General features: G+C 38.2%; 1 protein-coding gene across 2 annotated transcripts in view; it reads left to right on the forward strand.

Annotated features, from left to right (window-relative positions):
* The window catches only part of TENM1 (teneurin transmembrane protein 1), a 319,040-nt gene that overhangs the window by 77,665 nt on the left and 215,451 nt on the right, over positions 1-25,924 (forward strand). For both annotated transcript variants that reach the window (XM_087829353.1, XM_087829352.1), the window contains exons 6-8: positions 4,466-4,567; positions 6,162-6,356; positions 9,273-9,473. In XM_087829353.1, coding sequence (XP_087685479.1) covers positions 4,466-4,567; positions 6,162-6,356; positions 9,273-9,473 — 498 coding nt within the window. The remainder of the gene's footprint in view (positions 1-4,465; positions 4,568-6,161; positions 6,357-9,272; positions 9,474-25,924) is intronic.

A 25,924-nucleotide genomic window follows, 5' to 3' on the forward strand; every position in this document is an offset into this window, starting at 1 on the left:
GGTGAATTCATTCCCCTTGACCCTTTGTGTGAATAAAGCTGAGCTTTTTAGCAATTTTAGAGCCCTGAGGGTAAACAACTCATTGACACAGTAGTTTATTGTGTGAATGTTCTTAAAACCACTTGTCTTTTCAAAGAAAAGGAAATGTTTTACAGCTGTCAGTTTTCTATACAGCTCTCGCCACTTTACCCTCTTAGTTAACCTGTTCAACCATATGTTTACGAACATGTATTGACTGTTAATAGATATACCATCTGCTCTTTATAACAATTCTGTTCTATTTTTACTTGATGCTGAAGACCTTGAGTCAGTAGAGAATGGTATTCCAGCCATAAGATTATCAAAAACTTTCTTCTAAAGTAGTCAGAAAGGTAGTAAAAGTGCACTGATGATTTTTCCCCCTAGAGAAATACTTCACTGATTTTATATCTTCAAAAGAGAAAATGTTTTTTAAATTGGAAAAAAAAACACTATTTTAAGTCAGGGCACTTTTGCTGTGCACAGACTCGTTAGGGTAGATTCAACGGAAGCAGACCTTTCACGATATTTTCCTATCAAGGCCCAATTTTAATAAGGCAAATGCCAGTGAGTTATGAGAGGATGTGTTTCTCCTAAGAAATCGAGCAATTAAAAGATCTAAAATACTTGTGGAGATTTTTCTCTCTTCCAGTTATCCTTACCTCTAAGCTTAAGTTACAACACTAACCAAACTATTAACCTTTGAAAAAATCAGTAGATCCAGAAACATGCTTGGAGTTTTTTTTTTCTCCTGTCCCTTACTTCCTCCCAAAAAGAACCTGACCTTTGAAATACAAGTGTTATTATCCAGATACTAAGTTGTCACTTTTCTATGCAACAGCATACTTGTTTTTTCCTTATGCAAGTCAGTTTGTTTACTTTTCTGTTGTCTTTCAAAATTAGGAGAGAAACATTTTTCCTGTAATTCTACTTAGAGAGAATCCAAGTAAATTTCTAAAAAAATGAAAAGCGTATGTTACTTACTCTAAATTCTCCCCATTAATTTGTAATGTTTTTATAATTTATCTCAATTTCAGTAAAAAGAGGCTAAAATGTTTGCTTAAATAAAGGTTTGTGTGAGTTTAACTATTCTAAATGCTGCTTATTCTCACTCTATTCATAACACTAGAATCAGTTGATTAATCTTAACCCTATTTGGCCTGCTACTAATAAGGCTCAAGACAGTATTAATAAGCAACATTTACTGAATGACTAACATAGGTTAGCCCCTGCTCTATATTAACACACACAATTTTCCAGTAGTATGGGCAGAGTTGTCAGTATCTGCTAACCTCAGCCCATCTGCTCTGGATTATCATCATCTGTGGAGGGCAACTCTGCCCCGAGCACTATACTAGATGCTTTACATTCAGTTATCTGGTTTGATTCCCATCACAACCCTGACAGCATAGGTATAGTGACAGTTATATTACAAATAAGGGAACAAAGGCTTGGAATCAGTGCATAATTTGTTAAACTCTCACAGTGAGCAAGTGGCAACATTGAGATTTGAGACACCCAGTATGTCTGATTCCTAAACCATGCCCTTTAGACCATACTCAGTCCATAGATTATTCATTACCTTCAGTTTCTCTTATGAGAAAACCTGCCAGAAGCAAAACTCATTCTCAGTGCAGACGCAGATATGAAGGGGCTTTAGACTCTCGTGTAAGAACAGAGTTATAAGCATAGAACTTTAAGATGATTCTCTACTCTAATGAACCGGTGTTTAAGAAGTGATTCTGCAGTAAGATTAAAAACATAGAAGGCAGAGTTTCCTGGAGGCCAACATAAATAGATAAATACTTTTTTTTTTTTTTTTCCCATTACTGGCTGTTTATGTGATCCTGCTGTAGCCGTCCTCCTCCTGGAGTCCCTAGACCATCCCAATGTCTCTTTTATACCCTGTAGAGATGGCAGCTTCCAAAACCTCCTATATTGCCTTTTCTTCTCATTTGCATTGCTGGTGTTAAGCTCTGTGCTGCAGTGTGGGCCCAGAGACAGCTTTTAGATAAGTCAATAAGATGTAGGGATTTTTATTTATTTTGATAGCAAACTTTATTAATTTTTTTTTTTTACAATAGCCACATTCCCACAAGACTACTTCCCTAAAGTTGTCAATAGGAACTGGTGAGAAATTAAATTCAACTGTATTTACTTTGAAAAACTTCCTCCACGGCCTCCTATTAACCATCCAGGGCAGGGGAAACCCAAATGTAGATTTAAAAACTGCTGCTGCTACTTAGTACAAGAAAGCTAGATAAGTAGGAAATAAAGAAATAATTGTTCCATCTTAGAATGAAAAAAAAAAAAAAGACTGTGCTTTTTCATAATGACCTTTTCTATAAATTGATAATTTTCTGAAAATAGCAAATGTTTTTATGAGTTAAAAATGGTTAGCTCTTTGTCAAATATTAACGTTCTTACCAGCCCAGTTGTAGTTCAGAAATGCCAATTGTCAATTTCTTATCTGTTTCAGTTTTCTAAGACAGGGATAAGAGAACAGATCGTCATAAAGCTACAAAAGTCTATCCGATGTATTCACATGTGGTGGAGAAGAAAGATGCCCTCTCATTGATAATAGGCTGGCTGTCTACAAAGCCACTGGATTCATTCTCAGCTTTCTAAGAATCCCCCAATTGGACTAGATACCATTTTCTTCCTCTTGCATTTGTTCTGCTCCAGGGCAGAACTCCAAGTGTAGATCAGAAGCTCTCTATCTATGGAAGTTTATTTGAAGCATTGGTTCTCAGTGCTTTGATGACTTGGGTACCTGCAGGATCACCTGCTGTATTTGTTAGTATTGAGATTACTGGGCCACAGTCCTCACAGACAGATTCCGTAGAGCTGGAGTGAAGCCCAGGCATCTGCATTGTAAGAGCCTCAAGTGATCCTACTGACACAGGTGGTCGAAAGGCCTCAACTGAAGAAATGCTATTTCTTCACCCTCATTATAAATTCTCATAGTGCAGAGGAAGATGCCCAGGCTACTTCCTAGAACATCTCCTTCTAATTGGAAATAGCTTATCCAAGTGGAACTAGATGAAGTAGATAATTTGGATTGAAAAGGAAAAACTGGTGCATATGAGCAGTATGAGTTTAATAAACCAAAACATAAAACTCAGAATCCAAGACTGCTAAGTATAGAAAACTTACAGAAAAGAGTAATGAGAAGATGATTTTTAAAAAACATACACGAGAGTAAAACATACATATCATCATAGTTCATGAACTTGGAATTTGATGCTATTATATACATGAATACAATTTTAAATTAGAAACACTTTTTAAATTTTTAATTAATTTTTATTGAGGTAACATTGATTAATAACATTACATACATTTCACATGTACAACATTATAATTTTTTTTTAAATCCTCACCTGAGGATATGTTTTCCATTGCTTTTCAGAGAGAGTGGAAGGGAGGTGGGGAGAGAGAGAGAGAGAGAGAGAGAGACATCGATGTGAGAGAGACACATTGACTGGTTGCCTCCCGCATTCTCCCCGACCAGGGCCAGGGATCGAGCCCACAACTGAGGTACATGCCCTTGGCCAGAATTCAACCCGAGACCCTTCAGTCTGCGGGCCAATGCTCCAGCCACTGAGCCAAACCAGCTAAGGCAACATAATTTTTAAAGTCATTGTCAGACTGGCTTTCATATAACTTTATACCTTTTCAGTCAAAATACCAGAAGACTTACTCAAGTTCTTTACAGTGCACATCTTTATGGCACCAGAACTACCTATGGGCACCTTTAAAACCGTTTCAATTCCCCTAAAACCTATTTTTTTCTAAGAATGGATTGAAGGGAAATTAGTGGCAGAGGAATGATAAGCATTTACAGTCAAGAAAGCATTTCTCAACAAAATACTTAGGTTCCAAAGCTTTTAGTGGTGGTGAATTTAATATGAACACTTACTTTAAAAGCCTTCCATTGTCACTTATTAATGAAAATGAAATACTGATTATTATATTTAAGCTGTAGAGATAGTAGATTAAACATTTGAAGGTGCTAGAGAAGACAATTTTATTTGCTGCAACCTAAACTTTAAAAATAAACAGTAGGTTTAGTCTTCTTGTTGCATTTTTAAGCCCATTTTGCTTTTAAGAAATGTCCTATAATCCTAGTACATTTTTTACTTTCTCATGAATGTCTCATGAGAATACAATTCATCTAGACCCTTTATGCACTTTAGAGATGAAGTTGGTTTTTAGTTCCACTCTTGAATAGCCAATTCAGCAGCTCTAGGGTGCTTTTAATAATTTGGAACTGCATGTGACATCTTACAGAAATCTCTGGCATCTGGTTTTAAATAGTAAGTGCTCCATAAACAGCAGAGGGCAGGAATGTTATGGGCCCAGAGTTTTTGCAATTTAAAAAAATTAAGGACTCTGTAGGCTGTAGATTTCTTCATTTTCTTTTTCTTTTTCTCTCTCTTAATAGAAATAATGGATGACTGTTCAACTAATTGCAATGGAAATGGAGAGTGTATCTCTGGCCATTGTCATTGTTTCCCAGGATTCCTTGGGCCTGACTGTGCTAGAGGTAATGTTGTTCTGTCATTCTGATTGACTTAGGAAAATGTACTCCAGTTGAGAACTCGAGAGGAGGAGTGACAGTAGTGGTCATAGTAGCAGCAGCAATAGCAGCAACACTGTCCACTGCCACTACCGAAAGTTGAGCACTTATTCCGCCAGGAACTGTTCTAAACACTCTGTGTTATGTCATTTAATTCCTGCTTCCCAGCACAGTCCTGTGAGGTAGATCTGCTATTATCTCAGTTTTATGGACAAAGAAACAACCTCATGGAGGTAAAATAACTTAACCAGGGTTACCTAACAGCTGGGATTTGTACCTCGATCGCCTGACCCCACCACTACATGATATTTTGATGTCCTGCATAAACTGATTCATAATGGATGGACTTTAAGAGTTGGGCAAGGCAGATGATTGCTTATGCACGCCCATGTAAACTGGATGGAGTGGGCAACCACCTAACGGGCAAGTAGCCTAGAAAGTGAAGACTAGAATGTCAGAAGTTAAACTCAGCCAACTTAACTGCTTCCTAGACTTGCCCACAGTTTAATAGGCTTACAGTTATGACTTTAGAGATGTTTTCTGCCCATTTTTTTATGTGTTCTTAAAGTTCTCAGTTTGCTAATACTTTCATCTCCAGTTTCTCAGCCACTTGATTTCTTTAGGTTAAATTCTATTCAATAGAGAATTCTATAGCACTTGCTAGATTCCCAGTACCATGATAGGTCTTGAGGAGGTGGGGGCAGCAGTGGAGGTGCTGGTATTAAAAAAATAAGACAGAAGATACAGGCCCTGCCCTCAAGGAGCCCACGGTTTCAACAGGGAGACGAACAGTGACAGCAGAATAAGTGCTCTACTGAAAGTCTGCACAGTGTATTATGGGAGTAGACATCTGTCCGGCATAGACCTCTTTAAATGCATGACCTTTTATTTTTTTAATTTTTATTTTTTTAAATATATCTTTATTGATTTCGGATAGAGGAAGGGAGAGGGAGAGAGAGAGAGAAACATCAATGATGAGAGAACCGTCATTGATCTGCTGCCTCCATACCCCCTACTGGGGATCGAGCCCGCAACCTGGGCATGTGCCCTGACCAGGAATCGAACCACTATCTCCTGGATCCTAGGTCGCTGCTCAACCACTGAGCCACTCCCAGCCAAGCAAAGGCACAACCTTTTAAAGATAACATTCTGTAAAATGAATAACTCCCTATGTATTAGTTTTTCAAATTTTCCATTCTCCCTGCTAAAAGTAGCATATTTCTTCTTGAGAAAGAAAAGCCATAAGAGAGAAAACCCCTACCTTATATTAATGATGATAGTAACTATTATTTAAGTGTCTGATGGACTAAAAATCAAATACTCGAAATAATTTCTCCATTCAGGATAGTTTTATAATTTACCTTTATCCCACTCCCGGAAAAGGAAAATTCTGTTTGTAATCATAGAGTCAAATTCTGTTTATGCCTATTTAATAAAGGCTAAGACAGAATTAGTACCATTTTTTTTCCTGATATATTATACAAGAATCAATAGAGAATTGCTCATTGGAGATTTTAAAAGCATTCTGAGAACATTACCGAGTTCATTTGCCGACCTTCAGATTCGTGCCCCGTGCTGTGTGGTGGGAACGGCGAGTACGAGAAAGGCCACTGCGTCTGCCGAAACGGCTGGAAGGGGCCAGAGTGCGACGTGCCAGAAGAACAGTGCATTGACCCGACGTGCTTTGGCCACGGCACCTGCATCATGGGCGTCTGCATCTGCGTGCCGGGCTACAAAGGAGAGATATGCGAGGAAGGTCAGAGCCCCATTTCCATCTCTCACTTCAAGCTTTTCTCCCACTGGATTGTCCAAGGCATCATTCTATGCTTCTAGTAGAGATATAAGTGGTCTTAGCAACCCATAAGTGCTCAACACGTCTGCTTTGTGCATGGAGCAGGGAGCTGGAGTCAGGGGAGCTCATGCCTCTCCTGACAGTCTCTAATACCAACATGAGGCTGTATCTGTGACCCTTGCAGAGCAGTCATGAAAAATGGCATTTCCCTCCTCATTTTAACACTGTTTTATAACTTGAGAATTTCCATATTGATGATTTTAGGTGTTAATTCGCATGCTTTCATTATTACAGAGTGCACTAGGCTGCATCTTCCTTTAAAGCACATAATAAAGATAATAATATATGCACATTTGGAACCATTTCATGAATGTTTTCTTTGGGAGTGATTTGTAATTAACATTATTATTGTTTCCTATTATTTATTTTTACCTACCTCATGCTAAACTTGACCTCCGTGCCTAAGGAAGAAGACTTAACCACTAATGAGTTTCAAGGCAGTACCTTTATATTCAAATTCACCCCAAAGGAGCCTTTACACACACAAAACCTATTTTGAAATGGCAAGAGTTTTATCATTTAAAGAGACACATTGGAAAATAAATTTACTAGTAATCAGACCTTTTTGTGCCACGTTCCTCAAGTGAGACTGATTTCAGAAATAATATGAAACCATTACCATGGGAGAGGGTCTCATCACAACTATTGTTCAGGAAAGAGGCTGCTGAAAATGCACTATAATTGCTTTTTAAAGATGGCTCATTAAGACTATTACACAGCATTCTAAAGGGTTTAATCTCATTCCGCTCCATGAGCAAGCAAGAGTTTAGCTTTTCACCTCCCATTAACAGTAGTAGAATTTTGGTGCGAAGATTGTATCTGTTCCAATAAATAGCATGGGACCTAGACAAAGCACCAAGTTCCTGAGATACTTTTGGAAATTGTAGGGTGATCCAACTGCAATCTTTTGGAAATTGTTTGTATGGTGATCCAACTGCAATCATGATAATGAATTTGTAAATTCAGATGCTATGCGCACACACACATTCACCCCCGCCCCCCAAAAAATGGTGGCATCCCAACATCTACAATTTGCCATGAAAACTAACCTAATGAATTTAGACCCTTTTATTTAAATTATGTAAACAGCTGAAGAAGGACATAGCATTCCAGGCATCAATAGAAAAAATTGTAAAATAGCCAAGTTAGCATGGAGCTCCATATTTAGTGGTCTAAACTTTTCATATACAATAGAAAAAACTGCTGTAAGTCGGACATCACAGACCATGAGCCCACAGGTTCAACTGGACTTATGGATGGGCCTTGTTTGGTTCACATGGTGGTGGTGGTGGTGGTGGTGTTTTTGTTGTTTAATGTGACTTATTTGCCAAAATGAAATAGAAGTGTCATATAAAAATCTCTATTTCTAGCCTCTCATGAACAACTCGAAAATCTGATAACCCTGGGCTCACATTCCTACGTGGTAGCAATCGGCTGGAGCCGAGAGGCAGCAGTTTCCTTCAAACTGCTCTCAGTTCGCTCCCAGCACACTCCGTTACCTTACATCCAGCCCACCTCATTCATTCCGGTTTGCCACCTGCCTGGCCCCTTCAGCCATATAACTTTATGCCTCTGGTTTAAGTATATCTTACCTATTCGTTGAAGGTGGCATTTTTAATAAAATGAGTTATATTAAGTTAAATATTATTTATTCAGATTTTTATTGTATTTTAATATAATCAAATGGCCTTCTTCTAAAATAACGAATGAATAAAATTAGACGAACCTTCTGATATTTAATTGCTGATTAGCTCAGGTATTAAAGCATTGTGCTGATGATCCTGAGATCATGGGCTAATTATAAAGGCAATCACACGAAATATGATAATGCTTGTTAAAAATCCCTCTGTTCCATGGCCACCCCACAGCCTAAAACTAGGGCAGCCTTGCAAATGATGGCAGATTGTATCAGCTTTTTTCCATTGCTGGAAAGGCAATTCAAAGCATGCATCCGCATCGTCGTCAATTATTTTGTCTCATCTTATTTGTATGGGAAGACTAGAAGTTTGGAAATCAACTTTCCCATTTTCCATGGTCACTCAGTGAAAAGCATAAAACAATGCTCCCCCAGGCAAGCGTAGGAATCTACTTCTAATACAGTTCACACATATAAGTATATGTGTGTGTTCACATACTATACATGTGTTCAAAAATTCCCAGACTCACAGAATCGGGGGCAAAAAGAATTGAAGCAGTGATATCCTAAACGTTAGAAACTATCACTGAGTCCTGATGGAAGGAGGAGCCACAAGAAAGGACTTTTGAAATTGGGTTTAACATGTTGCATTTTCGGTGCTTCTAAGGAATAAATGAGAGAGTACAGTAGACTGGTTGCATTGTGTGAATTCCATGCAACAGCGGTCATTTTGTCAATATCTTGAATAATTCAAACTTTGAAATGTATCAGCTCCTCTGGACGCATTAAGTACAAGGCATTTCTGGGAGCTATGATTCCAGCCTCAGAAAAGGCAGGGAATGACCCCAGAACTCCTCGGGCTTCTTTCCAAGCCGAAGAATTCCTATCGAAGGCCCACACTGGTCCACCCAGCCATTCTTGTGGGGGTGCTGCACATGACTGACAATTTCCCGCAACATGTCTGTGCTTTCCTGTTTCTAAACTTAGGATGCAATCTTCATGATATCTCACCACATTCTTAAGTGTTAATAATTTTCTGGTTTGAACACCGTGCTGACCTCAGTCATGTTATTGCCTAATGAAAGCAGCAGAAATGACGTACTGTTAGGAAATCAGTGTATCTCAGTGTCATGTGGTGGCCATTCATGTTCATTTTAAAACTCCCCCGTTTTTTGGCCCTTCAGAGGACTGCTTGGACCCGCTGTGTTCCAGCCACGGCATCTGTGTGAAAGGAGAATGTCACTGTTCTACTGGCTGGGGAGGGATCAACTGTGAAACTCCACTTCCTATATGTCAGGAGCAGTGCTCAGGACATGGCACTTTTCTTCTGGACACTGGAATGTGCAGCTGTGACCCCAAGTGGACAGGATCTGACTGCTCAACAGGTACATTGGACTTGTCTCTCTTTCCTCCTCTGAGGTCCTCACTGGTCTTTGCCTGAAGGCAGTACTCCTTAAGGTCTCATCTGTATGCCTTTCATGGGTCGTAAGGGGTTTCCAAGTACTTCTTAGGCTAGTATGTTACTGGGTTTTTATATACAACATGCTGCTGGGGTTTTTTATTGTAGTTTTCATCGTTGTAGGTCTGTGCTAGAACCTCTGTCCTCATTTTGTATTCTGCAGTTATTTCCTCCATTCCCAAGCCCCCCACTATCAGATCTATACAGATTATTTCAAATCTATATTTCCCCAAACTCAAATAATCCTTCATTTCCAGCCATCTGCTACATGTTTCCACTGGGTGCCCCATCACTTAAAAACCCAACTTAGCCCAGGAACTCTGCTTATTTATATGTTGCCATATTGTTCCCCAATTTCTATTCCCACAACTGTGATTTCATTTTCCTATTCCCCACCCTAACATCATCCACAGTTCTCCATTGTCCATAGATAAACTTCAAATATCCTGGCCTCTTATTACAAACCATTTCAAATCTCTATCTCCAGACTGTCTTCTACTTCTGCTTTCTGCGTAAATCCCTCTTTCTGCTAAAGTAATCTGTGTTTGCTTTACCCCCAATACGTCACACTGTTCTCTATGCCTTTTCCTCAGCAAGGAATGCTGTTACCTTTCCACTTATGAAAATCCAACCTACCCACCAAGACCAACTACAATTTTTTTCAAAGAACTTCTGTTTTAATTTTTAAATTACAGTTTATATTCAATATTGTTCTGTATTAGTTTCCAATATAGAGCATAGTGGTTAGACAATCTTATACTTTACAGAGTGGTCCCCCGATATTTCCAGTACCCATGTGACACCATCCATAGTTATCACAATGTTATTGACTATATTCCTGACAGTTTGCGTGCTAGAGAGTAAAAAAGGCATCATGGTGTAGATAATTGTGTACATGACTTGTTTTTCTACCTAAGCTAAAAATAAGGAATAATTCTTTAACTTTTCTTCTTAGCAACAGACCATGCACTCATTAAATGAGTAGAATTACTAAATGATAACTCCTATGAAGGCTCTGCCTATTTTTGTTAAGGATTTTAAGGATGTAAAATGATATGTGATAAGTAGGAGCCATAGGTGCTCTGTGGGACCTTTGGTGCCACTGAACCGAAAAGTCTCCAGTCCTGTGCTTGGTGCTGGAGATACAGTGGTGAATGGGACTGTCATGGTCCTTACATGAAAGGGGCTTATAGTATAGTCGGGGAGGCACATTGAACAAGTTAGAAGAAGGTTACAAAAGGGAAGTTACTGGGCATTATAAGGCTGTAGAGTATGGCTCTAATCTGATGATCAATTTATTTACTAAATGTTATTGAACACATTCCATCCTTCCATGGGTCAGATATAGTTTGGCCTAGAGCTTCACGTTTAAAATAATAATAGCATTAGTAGTATTATTAGAGCACACATTTACATAACAGTTATTATGTATTAGGCATCAGGCTAAGTGTCGTACATGTATTCATTTAATCTTCACAGCAACCTAAGAGATAAGTACTGTAATTATACTTACCTTACAGATGAGGAAAGTGAAGCACAAAGAGGTTAAATCACTTTTCCAAAGTTAGCCATACAACAGGTGTCAGAGTTAGAACTTGGACTAAGGTATTCTGGCTTCAGAATACCTTAGCCCATTCTGTGCACTTAACCACTATCCTATACTGTCCTCTAGGAGCCCATCATCTAATTCACCATGGATAAAAAAATCTTTTTAGATTATGTCCAGGGCCATGTGCTGGAGAGCACAAAGAGGGAGCAGTAGGTTATTTCTCTGAGAAGAGGCCCTACAGTCAGGCAAGACTTTGGAGAAGTCTTAACTCTTGAATGAACACTAGTGTTTTGGGTTTCTTTGAATATAGTCTACCTCCTCATTGAATTGTTTACTTGCCAAATATTTATGGAACCCCTGTTATGTCTCCGTCGGCATGTCAGGCAATGGGATACTTTAAGATGAAACCAATCTATTTTTGAGGAGACAAGTGTGAGTAACTATTTAGAACATCTTTCACTAAATGCTATAAAAGGGAGAGAGATGCAGTATGCAGGGCAGATTTAACAATATCTGAAGGTCTAGGAAGTGGCCACAAAAGACTTTACAGATTGTGAAAGGCCCTGTATGCCTTTCCTAGGAGCTTGGGCTTTATTCTGAGGACAATGGGAAAGCCATTGAAGGGGTTTAAGAAGGTTAGCATTGTGACCATGTTTGCATTTTAGAAATATCACTCTGAAAATGGTTCGAAGAATATAGTAAAAAATGATGACTACTCAATATAAGGGAATTAAAGTGCAGATGGAGAGGAACGGACAGACATGAGAGAGGTTAGGATATAGGAGGTAGTTGCCGTGTAAGTGTAAGTAGAGGCAGAAATATTCACCAATTCCATGATTTCTACATTGCTAGACTGGCTGAATGGCAACATCGCTAACTGAGATATGAAATACTCATCTGTTAAACAAATTTTCTTCAGCACCTACCATGCTGGGCTCTTGGGCTACATCAGTGAGGAAAACAAAGATTCCTCACTAGTGGTGCTTAGTCTGTCAGGGAGAGACAGACAGTAAGCAATGAACAAGAAATGTACAACCTTCTGAAACAAGGAAACGGAGGGCCTGAGAGCTTAAATAACCTGTCCAAGGCCATAGACCTGACCAGTTGCAAACCTGCAAGTAGAAACTCAACCTGATGATTTTTTTCATGTCCAGCTTTCTTTTCAGCCCTTCCACCCTGAGCCCCACCAAAGGAAGAAGGAAGAGTTAGGGAACTGGGACTAATGTGGACAGATTAGTTTACTGAAACAGGAAAGTTTAAGGAGATGAAGGGCATCAAATATCAAGCACATGAATGACACATTTTTGCAGAGATCCTGCACTGAAGCCACATTCATCTATTCTGGACCCAATAGAAAAAGAACACTAGAAGCATCTCTTGCTCAAAGAAGTGTAAGGGTGCATAGGTATTACCCAAAACTGAACAGCCTCTTAGGCTAAAGGCTTCCTAATAAAACTACCAACTTGAAAAATAAGGGGAGGAAATGCCTTCCAAACGTCCATTGTCATGGTAGAAATAGTCTTGTGATTTTTAAGCTCCTCAGAGGTTGTTCCCACAGAGCATATTTAACCATCAAGATGATCTCACTGTGCAGTCTTTTAATTGAGTGTGCTCAGTACAGGAAGCAAGTTAACATTAGATTCTTATAATGGATCATGTCATTTCAAAGGGGGATATGCTCTTTGCCATTGTTCATTTTCTTCCTCTCAGCTCATGAAGCTTACTGTTAGCATGTTAACCATGTTTCTCTGATACTAAGGGGACGGCAGTGAATGGTTTCCTGATGATTTTCAGTCTGTTTTCTAGGTACATTGAGTATTGTTAGCGGCACTGAATTGATACTTGATACAGGCTTCCTTAACCTGAAGGTCTCATGGTACTTCACAAAGGTTAACTCATTAGTCTTTAAAACTACCTCAAGAGGAACACAATAGAAGCTTGTTATAACATGGCTTAGATTTGGATATACTACAGGTCAGATCATGCTCCCTTAAAATGTACCTCCTTGCCCTGAAATCTCAGCAATGCATTTAGCCTGTACTAAGGATATTGGCCCTGACCTCTAATATCAGCATTGTAAAATGCATCTACTGTATTTCTTTCATAAAATCTGGCTTCTCTTGGTCACATAGTCTTTGAGGGGAAGCATAAAAGCAGAGTTTAGAGCTTTGTACTCCTTTCTTCTTGGTTAAACTTCCTCTCACATCTACTGTTATTGTCAGATGACTGACAGCGAAATTCATAGAAAGGAAGCTTTCACATAGAGAGGAGGACACTTGCCCTTGTCTACTGTGATCCCCTCTTATTATACTCTTTCTTAGAAATGGATTAGTCAGTTAGAGAGATAGGAAACATTAGACCTAGGTGTATTTCTGAAGTCAGTATTTGCAATACAACAGAAACCATGAGGTACTCTCAGCATATAGCCCATCTAAGCAGGGTTAGTTCCTGAAACGCCCATAAGGCTTTGTTATAAAGATATCTGTTTTCAGGCCATCCTATGACATGTGGCCACCTTGTTTGTTCATTAGAGAAATGACTCTGTGTGTGTGTGTGTGTGTGTGTGTGTGTGTGTGTGTGTTCACAGCACAGTGACCTTGAGTAGTAACTCACTTAACTATCCTGAGTCTCCACTGGCTCATTTCTGAAACGGTAGAAGATTAGCCAGATGGCCCTTGAGGCCCCTTCCAACACTGAGATCTATGATTCTTAATCCTGTATATTGAGCTGTTGACACTGATTATGAATGGTTTGTGGATACAGTCCATAAACCCTCTTAACTCCATATTGTTTATGGTGAGAGATTATTCATTATAAATACATTTTGTTTTCGTTATAAGGACATTCACACTTTGATATATAGCCCATGCCGTTTGAGAATATACCACTCTTTATAGCGATACACATGAACACAGACACAGAAATGTGTGTGTGCATATATGTGTATATCTTCATTAAAGCAATGTCTCGTTATGTTTTTAAGCGTCCCCTAATGAAAGGTGATATGATCTACTAATAAAACAGATAATTAGGAGAGGAACTTGTAACGGGCTCATATAATTATTGTTGCTGGGGAAATTTTCCTTGATTATACAAATACCATATGCTTTAAAGACATTATTAGTTTTCCCCTTTATTGAAAGTGCCAATAATCAAAAGACTGTTATCTGACTCTACATGTCTATCACATACAATACATCATTTCTCCTGCAATTTCCAGATATTGATTAGGCCATATGAAATGATTAGTGTGTACACTGTATTTTTTCTGCAGACGTTACACTAACAGCAGGATCATACATGCCACTTGGTAAAGAAGCTTTGTTCAAAATATAATGCGCTTGCTACTGACACAACTATGTAGGTATTCATCATATCACTGAAGATAAAAGTGTACGCATGTATAAAGTAACTAAAATTTAACATCTTCAGTAAAAAAGAGAGAATGTAGCCAGATTAGGAACTGAAGATGGCAGGCACTTTTCCATATTGAATTCTGAAGACACGCCTGGATTTCATAGGAACAGAAGAGTTCTCTGAAGTATTTCTGTTAGTCAGCAAACAGTGTTAACACATCGCAATGCTACAAATTGCCTGGACTTAAAGAAAAGCTCAGATATAGACAATCAGTCATTGAAACGTGCTGGGAGGTTTTCACAGTGCTCTTCAGCGCACAGGGACAAAAGGCTTATGACTAAATTCTGTGTAGGCTTATTTATCTTTAATTTGCTGTTGGAAGTATGACAACTTCTGATCAGGTTTATTCTAAAGTCATTCTTTTTCCTACTCAGTAGAAAATAAAAGATAAGCTTTCAGATGATACAGATTTGATAAAATAAAGTCCTGCTTAAAACATAGTGGCACGCCATTGACAACATTAACTCTAGATTATTGAATCGGTAAGTGAAGTTCATTGGTGGCATTAGAAATACAACCCACAGCATCCTTAGCAGAATCCCAAGTCAAATTAAGTGTGTAAGACTGAATCCACAGAAATATCTTTGAGAAGTAGATATAAAATGAGAAAAAAAGGTCACACTATTATCATGATTTCCTAGCAACACATCCTACTCAGAGATGGTTTGTCATCCCCTAAGCCTTTCTTTCTTTTTTTTTTTTTTTTTTTGTCTCAAGTGAAAGTAGATATTAAATCCCCAAATATTCTCAGATTTGAAAATCCCTTATCTTTATAGAAGAGAGTTCATTTAATGGCCCTAAGATTATGTGCAAAGCGAGGTGATTCAAAGTACATCAAATATCAAGTGTTTTCATATTACATCTTTTACATTTTGTTCTGAGACAATAAAACCCACACCTGTTATGCCATCATTAGCAGGCAGCAATGCAAAAATCCAGTGAAACTTTTGACAATTTGACAAGTTTGAACTAACAGGAAAATTTGCAGCTGCCTCCTCTGTAAATCTGAGCTACGTCTACTGACTGTTTCAGGACATTAAAGCTTTAAAATTGCTTTTCAAACCAGGGACATATATTTTTAAAAGGTGGCAATTTATCTAGCAAGAAAATGTAAGTAAACATGAGTGTGAGGATGTGTGATCATTTACACGCTTAAAGTACAGTTAACAATAAGGAATGCATTTGGACAAACCAATTAGAGCACCCAAAGTAAACAGGCAAATTTTATATGTCTCTGTTAAAGGCACTCTTCTTTACTCAGCCTCTTATTCTGAATCCCAGGTTCTTTTCCTGTGTCATATTTTTCTCAATTCATGTTTAGCTACATGAAATGAAAACAGACCCACAAAAGAGTGCATTGAAAACATGTATCTGGCCCTGTAGGTGAGATCCTGTAGGGAAAGTGGCCACCTGGGTGCTGACTTCTACAGTGTGACTTACTGCCATGGTAGTCACCTGACAGAGGAGGCAAAGGTAGAAGGGCTGTATGTGGAGATGGCTGAGAAATAGAGAGGTTGAAGGAAGCCAGACTATAATTTTGCAAAATTGGTAGCCAAGACATGGAGATGGATCAGAATAAATCATCCCAATCCTGTGTGCCAAAATCAAGTGATTGGAGATATTGAAGAGCACACCATATACCTCCCCCAAGTAAACTGAATGATACTTTCATTCCTGTAATAAAAATACCTTGCATTTGCCCAGCCGGCAAGGCTCAGTGGTTGAGCATCAGCCTATGATCCAGGAGATCGGGGTTTGATTCCCACACTGGGGTTGTGGGCTCGATCCCCAATAGGGGGCATGCAGGAGGCAGCTAATCAATGACTCTCATCATTGATGTTTCTATCGCTCTCTCCCTCTCCCTTTCTCTCTCTGAAATCAATAAAGATATATTTTAAAAAATATATCCTACATATATCCTATGGGTTTTTTTTAAATCCTCACCAGATATGTTCATTGATTTTTATTGGGGGGGGGGAGAGAGAGAGAGAGAGAGAAACATTGATGTGACAGAGATACGTTGATCGGTTGCCTCCCATATGCGCCCTGATCAGTGATCGAACCTGCAACCCAGGCATGTGCCCTGACTAGAAATCGAACCCACAACCTTTTGTTTTATAGTACAGCACTCCAACCAACTGAGCCACTTCGCCAGGGCTATCTGATGGTTTTAATTTTTTTCTCCAAATGCTCCCATATCCATATTCTTCATTTCATCATTATGGCTATAATCTGTTATCATTATTAGAATTTGGATTACATATTGAGCTTGGGTGGTACAAAAAAATACCTGTAGAACTGTTTCAGATATTTGATTTATATATATTTTCAGTCATTGGAGAGAATACAAAGAGGGATAGGACAGAGATTAGTCTTTTGTTAAAAAATAAGGATAGTACACTTTCACCCGGATAGTACACGTTCACTCCTAAGTTGGAGCTCATAGAAATTCTGAATGGGTATTTGCATCTGCTGTAAAGAATTTGGTTTATACTCAGGCTTTCACATTCCTAGTAACCTAGCAAAACGTTTCTGTTACTATCATAACATCCATAGGTGCAAGTAAGGTAGGTAATAGCTTCCTCATTTTATCGTTGAAGGAACTAATTTCCTGTGTGACACAGGACAACTTACTTCATTGTGTATGTGTCAGAGTTGAGGCCGGCAATAGAATTCACAGCCAATGTCCTGTCCTACAGAGCAGTGTGGATAAATTTTATTTTTGTCCTGTTGGTGACGTGCTGAGCTTCTCTGATGTAAGGACCCGTGTCTTTCATAATTCATTGAAAATGTTTAGTCATTATCTCATTGACATGATTTTCTGGTCTTCTCTATTATCTCTTTGTGGAAGTTATATTAGACTGATGGAGCCACTGTGGACTCTGTCTTTTATTTCTTTTTCCTATTTTCCATTTCTTTGTTTCTCTGTTATATTGTAGGTAATTTCCTCAAATCTGCCTTCTGACTCACTAAATATCTCTTCAACTGTGCTTATTATGATGTTTAATCCTTCTAGTCAATTTTTAATTTCAGTAATTACTTTTTAATTCTAAAATTTTAATTTGTTGTTTGTTTGTTTTTTCAAATATGCTTCATTAGTTTTTGGTAATTTCTTGTTCCTTATTGTGCTTTTTGTTACTCTCTTTTCTTTAAACATATTAAACTTATTTTATATGTTGTATCTGATAAATCTAGCATGTTAAATCTTTGTGGGTGTAGGTCTGTGGTTTGTTATTTTCGTCGTCTGCGACATATGATGCCTTTTCTTCTTGTTTCTGTTATTTTTTATTGTAAGTTCAAATATGTTGAAGTTCTAACTCCTATATGAAAGTATTCCTCTGGGGAGCATTTACATTTGCTTCTGTCAGTAGCCTATCTTCACTACAGATTAGGGAAAATTTTTAATTAAAAACCTCAGGTTGTGCTTTTTTGGACCATACAAATAGTATAAATTGAGGCCCCAAGTCCACAAGGAACTTGGTTAGTGGCCATAAAGTTTCAGAGGAGGCTTGTTGTTTAATATCTTCATAGACCCAAGGCTGAAACAGATCATTTTCTTCTAGTCTGTCTTTGTAAGGCACAGTTTCTTCTAGATTGGTTTTGAATATTGATCCCTTATCCCATGCAGGCCCAAGGTTTAGCTAACAATCTGTTTCCCACTCTGAACTTTCACCAAAACTCTAGGTCACCCATATCCTCAGATGCTTTTGGTATCCTGCTAGAACTGACTCTCCGCGTAATCTTGGGCAAATCAACCACTATGGGTCTCAATTTCCACATCTGCAGAATGTGCATTTCAGCCAAACTTACATTTAAATTTATTTTTAGTAATTAATATTTTTTCACTCTTAAGTGGAGAAAAAATTTTAAGTTCCAGTTAAATCAAGAATTCTTTTTGACTAAGGTATGGGTAGGCACAATACAATCCAGCAAACTTAGAAGAGTTCTTCCATGCCAGGAAAATGATCCAGTTCATGTTCATTGGAGGAGTGTCTGAGATTTACTGTTGAAAACATATTTCTGAAACCATAGCAGTCAAAATTAACGATTTAATCAAGAATAAACAGTTTCAACAATCAAAGAAGCTTCCCACACTTCCTGCTAGGTCCATTCAATTTTTAAATTGAATTCTGCATGTCAAGCAATGAGAGTCAAAACACTCTAAATGCTATTGCCTACTTCCCTTTGTTCATTTCTTCTTTGACATATTTGTTGGTGTAACCATGGAATAGTGGCTACAATAGATCTTACAGATCACTTTGTTCTTCCCCCTCCTTCTATAGCTGAGAAAACTGAGGCCCAGAAGGTTGAATGACTTGTGTAAGATCATGCACATTATTAGGCACATAGTTAATATGGAAAGCAAGTATCATGATCTCTGGTTTTGACCTTTTGTTCAATATACCATTCAGAGAGCCTTGTTCAAATTTAACAGATGTTAACTTTCCAGTGACTCTCTAAAATATTGGCATTGCATATATACAGGGCAGGATCTCAGCATCTCTAACTTGACTAACAGAATGTTATGAAAACTGTCAGAGATTCGACATAGGAAAATTCAGGCAGAAATGAACTGAAATCCCCTCTCTGCCTCTAAGTTACTGTGTGACCTTGAATAAGTTACTTGGTTTCTCTGAGCCTGTCCTATAAAATAGGAAAATAATTCTTACTAGGTAGGGTAATTGTAAGGGTTAAATGAGATAATAATATATGTAAAACAGCTAGCATAGTGCTTCCCCCATAGTAGACATTAAATTATAATAATAAGTGGTAGCTATTATTGTCATTACATTTCATTTCTCATTGTAAAGACTAATTTCAAAGACATCTTTTGTAAGGAGAAGACAAATTAGTAGCTGTCTTAAAGAAATTCATTTTTAGACATTGTAAAGCTGAATTAATTTAAAAGAGTATGAAATTCTTTCTACTCCAAAGTCATTACCTTCTTTTGTCCTTACCCATTTGGTGTTTTTCCTATGTTTGTAGAATAGATGTTTTACTGAAAAGTTGGCTAAAAAGTAGTTGTTCTTTCTCTTTACTCTCTTTAAGTCCTGCTATTTATTTATAAAATCATATTCAATGAAAATTTATATTCCTGGTGTGTCAGCTAAGATTAGAGTCAGTAAGAGGAAATTCCTTCTGCAAGGAAAAAAATAAGAGTGGCTTAAATGAGATCCAAGTGTGAATTTCTCTGTCACAAAGGAAATCTAGGGGTACACAGTCCAAGGCTTGTATGTTGACCTAGAAAGAAAACTTCATCTAGCTCATATCTCTACTATCCCTAAGGTGATACCCTTATTCTTATAGTATGAAGGGCAGCCACTGCTCCAGCCACCACGTCTTTATTTCCAGGCAAGATGAAGGAATTGGGTGGGGGGAAGGACCTGTCCCCTCTCTTTTAATGAGACTTCATTGAAGCTACTGCTGGAAACATTTGCTTATATCTAATTGACCAATAACTAAGTCATTTGGCCACACATGGAAGCAAAGGAAGCTGAGAAATGTAATCTTTATTTAAGGAAGACATGTGCGCAGCTAAATAACATTGAATTTCACTGTAGTTTTCTATCTCCCAACCAACACAACAGGGCACCATGACCAGTTTTGTGATCTCCTGTGTTCTCAACATAAAGACAAAACCATAGCTCAATGGAAATAAAACATTTCTGTATATTGAGACCAGTGACACACTTCACCTGTGGATCCTCTTCAAATTTTGGTGTGGAGCCCTAGCAGCTTTGGCTGAGTGGTTAAAGTGTTGGCCTATGGACTGAAGGGTCTCAGGTTCGATTCCAGCCAAGGGCACCTACCTCGGTTACAGGCTTGATCCCAGGGCTTCATGCGGGAGGCAACTAATCGATGTGTCTCTCTCACATTGATGTTTCTCTCTCTCCCCCTTCCTTCCACTGTCTCTGAAAAGCAATGGAAAAAGTATCCTCAACTGAGGATTTAAAAAAAAAAATTGATGTGGAAAACAAATTAAAGTATCTCATTAGTTTATATATTGGTCACATGTTGAAATGGTACATTTTGCATATATTATGTTAAATAAAGTATATTATTAAAATTAATTTCACCTATATTTTTAAATTTTTTAATGTAGCTACTAAAAACAATTTAAATTACTTGTGTGGCTTACATTTGAATCTCACATTATATTTGTTCTGCATAGCATTGCTCTATTATCTGGCAGTATTAAATCTAGCCTGGAGACTATAACCAAATGTTTCTTCCAAATTCAACTAATTCTGTGGTGACAGAAAGTAAATGAACAAGTAAACTTGTAGTATAGGGTTACTAACCAAGTCAGTTTTAAGTGGAGAAGGTCTACCAGAAATAGTTTGAATTTTAGTAAAATTGACCCAATATTATTGACCCAATATTATTTTCAACAATAATAAGACAACAAGGGTAGTGATTATTAAACCTACTTTTAATTTATGAGAATAAAACCATAACAATTAAAAATGGAGCTGCCTTTTGACCCAGTGATCCCACTTCTAGGAATATATCTTAAGAATCTTGAAACACTAATCAGAAAGAATATATGCACCCCTATGTTCGTAACAGCACAGTTTACAACAGCTAAGGTCTGGAAACAGCCCAAGTGCCCATTGGTAGATGAGTGGATAAAAAGCTGTGGGACATTCACACCATGGAATACTACGCAGCTGTAAAGAAAAAGGGTCTCGTACCCTTTGGGACAGTATGGATGGACCTGGGGAATATTACGCTAAGCGAAATAAGCCAGGCAGAGAATGACAAACATCACATGATCTCGCTTACATGTGGAATCTAATGAACAAAATAAACTGATGAACAGAATAGATTCAATGACGTGGAAGCATAGATCAGACTGAGGAATGTCAGAGGGATGGAGGAGGGCGGGTGGGTGGAGGGGGAGAGAGTAACAAAAGAACTTATGTGCATCTATGCACAACCCAAGGACAAGGACAATGATGGGGAGAGGGACTGGGGAGGGGGGTGGGAAGGGGTGGAACAGGTCATTGGAGGAAAAAAGGGACATCTGTAATATTTTGAATAAAAATTTTTTTTAAAATACAAAAAAAAGAATGCTTATACTTATATTTCTTAAGACTGGGGAAGCATCAAGTCGTTCATACTCAAGAGCTGTGCAAAATATGATAAAGAAAACAAATGTGGGCCCATAGTAGAATAATTAAATTCCTAACGAAAACCTATGTCTTGTATAGAACATAGGCCTGAACAGGCAGGCTTTCGATGTCTCAAGAAGGAAACCAGCATATATTTTAGACACAAAGTCTAATAAAGTAATAAGTTTATAACCTGGATGGAGTGAGGTGTTTTTATGTGACAAAATGAGTTAGAACCCTCTGGGTTCAGCTAGGAAACCTATAAAGATAATAAACAAATTGGCAAGGATTACAGCTTGTCATTCAGAGTGGTCCTTGGGTGGTTCTTAGGCCATAAAATCACCCTCAGACGTTTTATTTAGCTTGAATGTTTTTTAAAATCATGTGCTATACGAGGGGGAATGAGTAGGATGTAGGCGGAGGCTCGAGACCACTGAGTTGTCAGGCGGCATCTGCGCTTCCTTGACCTTGACCTTCAGTCTCTTGCCCTGTGTAGCTTCCACAGGGCCTGGCCACTTTGCGGGCTGGGACAGCCAATTCAGATCTCCCCCAAGGTTATTAAATCTGAGTTTTTACTTAGCAATCAGCTTTTCATAAACAGAACTTGACTTTGATAAATATCCCAATGGCCTCTTTTTATTCATATGAATGTCACCACATTAACCTGGCCAGAAGTTTTTATTTGTTTTTCTCTGTCCAATATTCTTGTCAAGCCAGATTCTAGGAGAGTAGAGACAGAGAGTATATCCATTGTAATCATCATTGGTCCATTCATAATGGGAGATGTCCCTCACTTGAGGCACATGTGCGGAGGCAGTCCTTGGGCATCAGTAGATTGCCAACAGTGTAACAGCCTCAATCCGGCTCATTCCTCTCAGCCTCTTTGCATCATTAGTCCAAACATAAATGCAAACAAGCCCTGGAACTGTTTACCAAGGGTGGAAATAGTGAAGAAGTGATTAATTTCTCCCTTTTTCATAATATCTTTCTTAAGCATGGTAGTGAGAAAGGAGAAGCTAATCCTAGTCAATAATCTTATATAACAAATAAAATCTATAATGTTGGCCTCCATGCTAGATACAAAGTTTCTTGTAGATTTATTCCACATCCTACCCTTCAGTACCAGCAGCTTTGGTCCATAAATACATTTTTTATGTGTGAGGAAATTTCCTTGTGGGTACTACATCTCTCTCTAAAAATATATCTCTCTAAAAGATTGGTTCATGGGGAAGCAACCCACATAGTCCCTGAAGACTTCTGGTAGAAAGCAAAAGGATCCACCACCATCCTAGAATTCAGCTCCTAAGATGTGATTAACTCTACCATAAGGAGCAGAGAATGGATAAAAGTTTAAAGATGATTTTAAAAGGACCATATATCTAAGCAAACTGTGTGCACCTTGACAGGAGATATACAAGGGCAACGGCAAATCATTTCCAGATTGCCAGGGAATTGAATCAGGACCCAAAGAAAGATAGTCTAGTTATATAAGTCAGGCATTCAATAGCAGTGCACCTTACCTCTGCCAAGTTTTGTAGTTGTTGCTGTTTTGGGCAAAACTCTCATATATGGGAAGATAGCTGTGTTAAAAACAAGGGCTCACGAACGTGTTAAAAACAATCAGAAAGGGCACTGCAACAACAGGGCATCTACCTGTGAAATTCTAGCCTGGGATGCTCCAGAAAAATCTTAGTCCTCAAAGAACACTTTGGTGAGTCTAAGGAATCTATTTTATATAAATAAATATACCCAATGTCATTACCGTCATTGGACTAGCTCACCCTAATCTGGCTGACAAAAACCTCTAGCTGAAAAGTTTGCACTCCCCTATTTCTAGGACTATATGAGACATACCTTTTGTGGCCCAGATAATCTGTTCCATGGTAGGGCTTATTAATGACCATAATGATGATTATGGTAACAGTAGTAATGATGATGATGGTGATAATGTTGCACTTATTGAGTTCTTACTATGTACGTACTTTACAAATATCCATTAAATCTTCATCACAAGTCAGTATTTCCAGAGTACTTTCTTTACAACCATTTTCTGCAAGATTTTATAGACAAACAAAAAAGATTCTGTGGTTATAAAATAAAAGCAGAAATACTGCATGTGCTAACTCCCACTTGGAAATTCACAAACCACATTTTCATATTCCAGATTTTTAAAAATCCCTACAAGAAGGAAACTGTGGAGCAGAGCTTTCCACAAATCTTTGAACAGGCAACCGGGCTTTGCTGAACATTTCTTCATATCTGTGTTCTTTGGAACACACTTTGGGTAAAGGTGTTATAAAATGCTATCGTCATTTTATAGATGAGGAAAGGAAAACTTAGAGAAATTCAGCAGCGTGCCTTGGATCACGTAGCCAGTAGGAGGCAGCACTTTTGAAGCTAAGTTTATTTACTGCCAAAGCTCATACTCATCTTTAACTGTAATAACTCAGATCATCGCTATGATGTAGTAATGGTTTATTGTGTTCAAAGTGCTTTATGTATATTGTATATTTTATATTGTATATTGCGTAATGTATATTGTATCTCATCCTTGCCACAGACCTGCAGTGAGAGCACTGTTATTCCATTTGATAAATGAAGACAATGTGGCTTGATTAGAGCCAATGGCCTTGTCAAACAAAGAAGCTTATCCAGCCGGGCCTGTTAGCAGGGCTGTAGAGTTGGTTGGTTCTGGTTATGTAGACTTAAGCTAGTTACCTAACTTGTTGAAGCTTTGGTGCCCATTTCTGTAAAATGGGTGTAATACCTCTGGCACCTAGTAGTTATTCCGTAAATAGTTTCTATTCCACAGGCAGTAACAAGTTTAACCAACCCAGTATACTTTAAAATAAATATATAGTGAGGCTTAACATTGGAAGTATGGTTCATGAATTTATTCATTGCCTCTAAGGTAGATATGAACTTGCTATCAATCAAGTTTTTAGGCATCATTAGAGAAGGCAATTGAGGGCCAGAGAGTAGCAGGCAGCCAAATAAACCCTGTGCTCAGTGAGGGAAGATATAAATTCTGTAAAGGTCATACTTTCAGATTCAATCAAAAAGGCTCAGCACAGTGTAGTGCAAAGAACACAGTTTAGAGTTAGATGGACCTGAATGTGATGCCAGCCTCACCTCTAATTAGCCATATGACCTTAAGCAACTCACTTCACCTCTCTGAGCCATGGCATCTCATCCGAAAAATGGAATGCACACCACCTTGCAAGATTGCAGTAAAGATTAAATGAGATACTGTATGTAAAGGTTCTGGCACTGAACCTGGCACTCATTACCTGCTAGCGAGGCCCCTAGGGCTTTGTCTTCTACCTTCTAGAGCAGCATGCTTTAACCAATAACAGAGAAATGTATCAGTGAACAGGCATTGGCAGGGCCCAGAAGTGTGCCTGGTGCCCTCTACAACATTAAGGGTGGTCTTGGGTGTGGAAATGGATGTTAATTAGTCTTTTAAATAGTAATCCCAAAGTATCCTCAATCACTGTGATAGTGACATGTGTCACTGTGAATGAGGAATCCTGAGAGAATAAAGACATAAAAAAAAATTTTTTTTAAGCAAGGGGAAGGAAGAATTCCCAGCTTTAGCAGCTGATTTACATCTATTAAACTGATAGAACCAGGTGCAAAATCCTGGGGTAAAATTTGAATATTGCTATTTTTTCCCCCTGCAAATTCCAAGCAAGGTATAAATTGTGTGCGTGTTTATGCAAATATCCTATAGATGTGTTATAGATACCATTGGGGGTGGGGAACATTTCCTCCCTTCTATGCTAAGGCTTATAAATTATTTCTAGAGCATGCTCTAAGGGCTGCCTAAATAAAAGTGCATGTAGCATTTAATCTCCAAGCATGTACTTAAGCCAGAAAGTCACATAGTGGCACACTCACACAAACACATTTCTGTATGTTCAGTCACACAAATGCACAAATGTGCAGGTACTTACTCATGCACACACTCAAACACACTCATGCACATACACAAACAGTGCTCACACTGCACACATACTCAGAGTCTAGCACATTCACACATTAAGGTATGCTCGCATCATCACATATACTAGATATGTGAATACACTGTTGTACACACACGCATGCACTCGAACACATGCTTGCTCACTCATACACACCCATGCATACTTGTACACATTCACACATTGCTGTGCTTACACACTATGAGTCTGTGTTTATTTCTAAAGAATACTGTCATTAGTTTGAATAAAAAGAAAATTATTTTATAATAATATCTTCATCCTAAGCTTATTTTCTTGACCATTGAACACTTAA

The sequence above is a fragment of the Miniopterus natalensis genome, chromosome X, assembly GCF_054644295.1.
Source record: "Miniopterus natalensis isolate mMinNat1 chromosome X, mMinNat1.hap1, whole genome shotgun sequence".
Lineage (NCBI taxonomy): Eukaryota > Metazoa > Chordata > Mammalia > Chiroptera > Miniopteridae > Miniopterus > Miniopterus natalensis.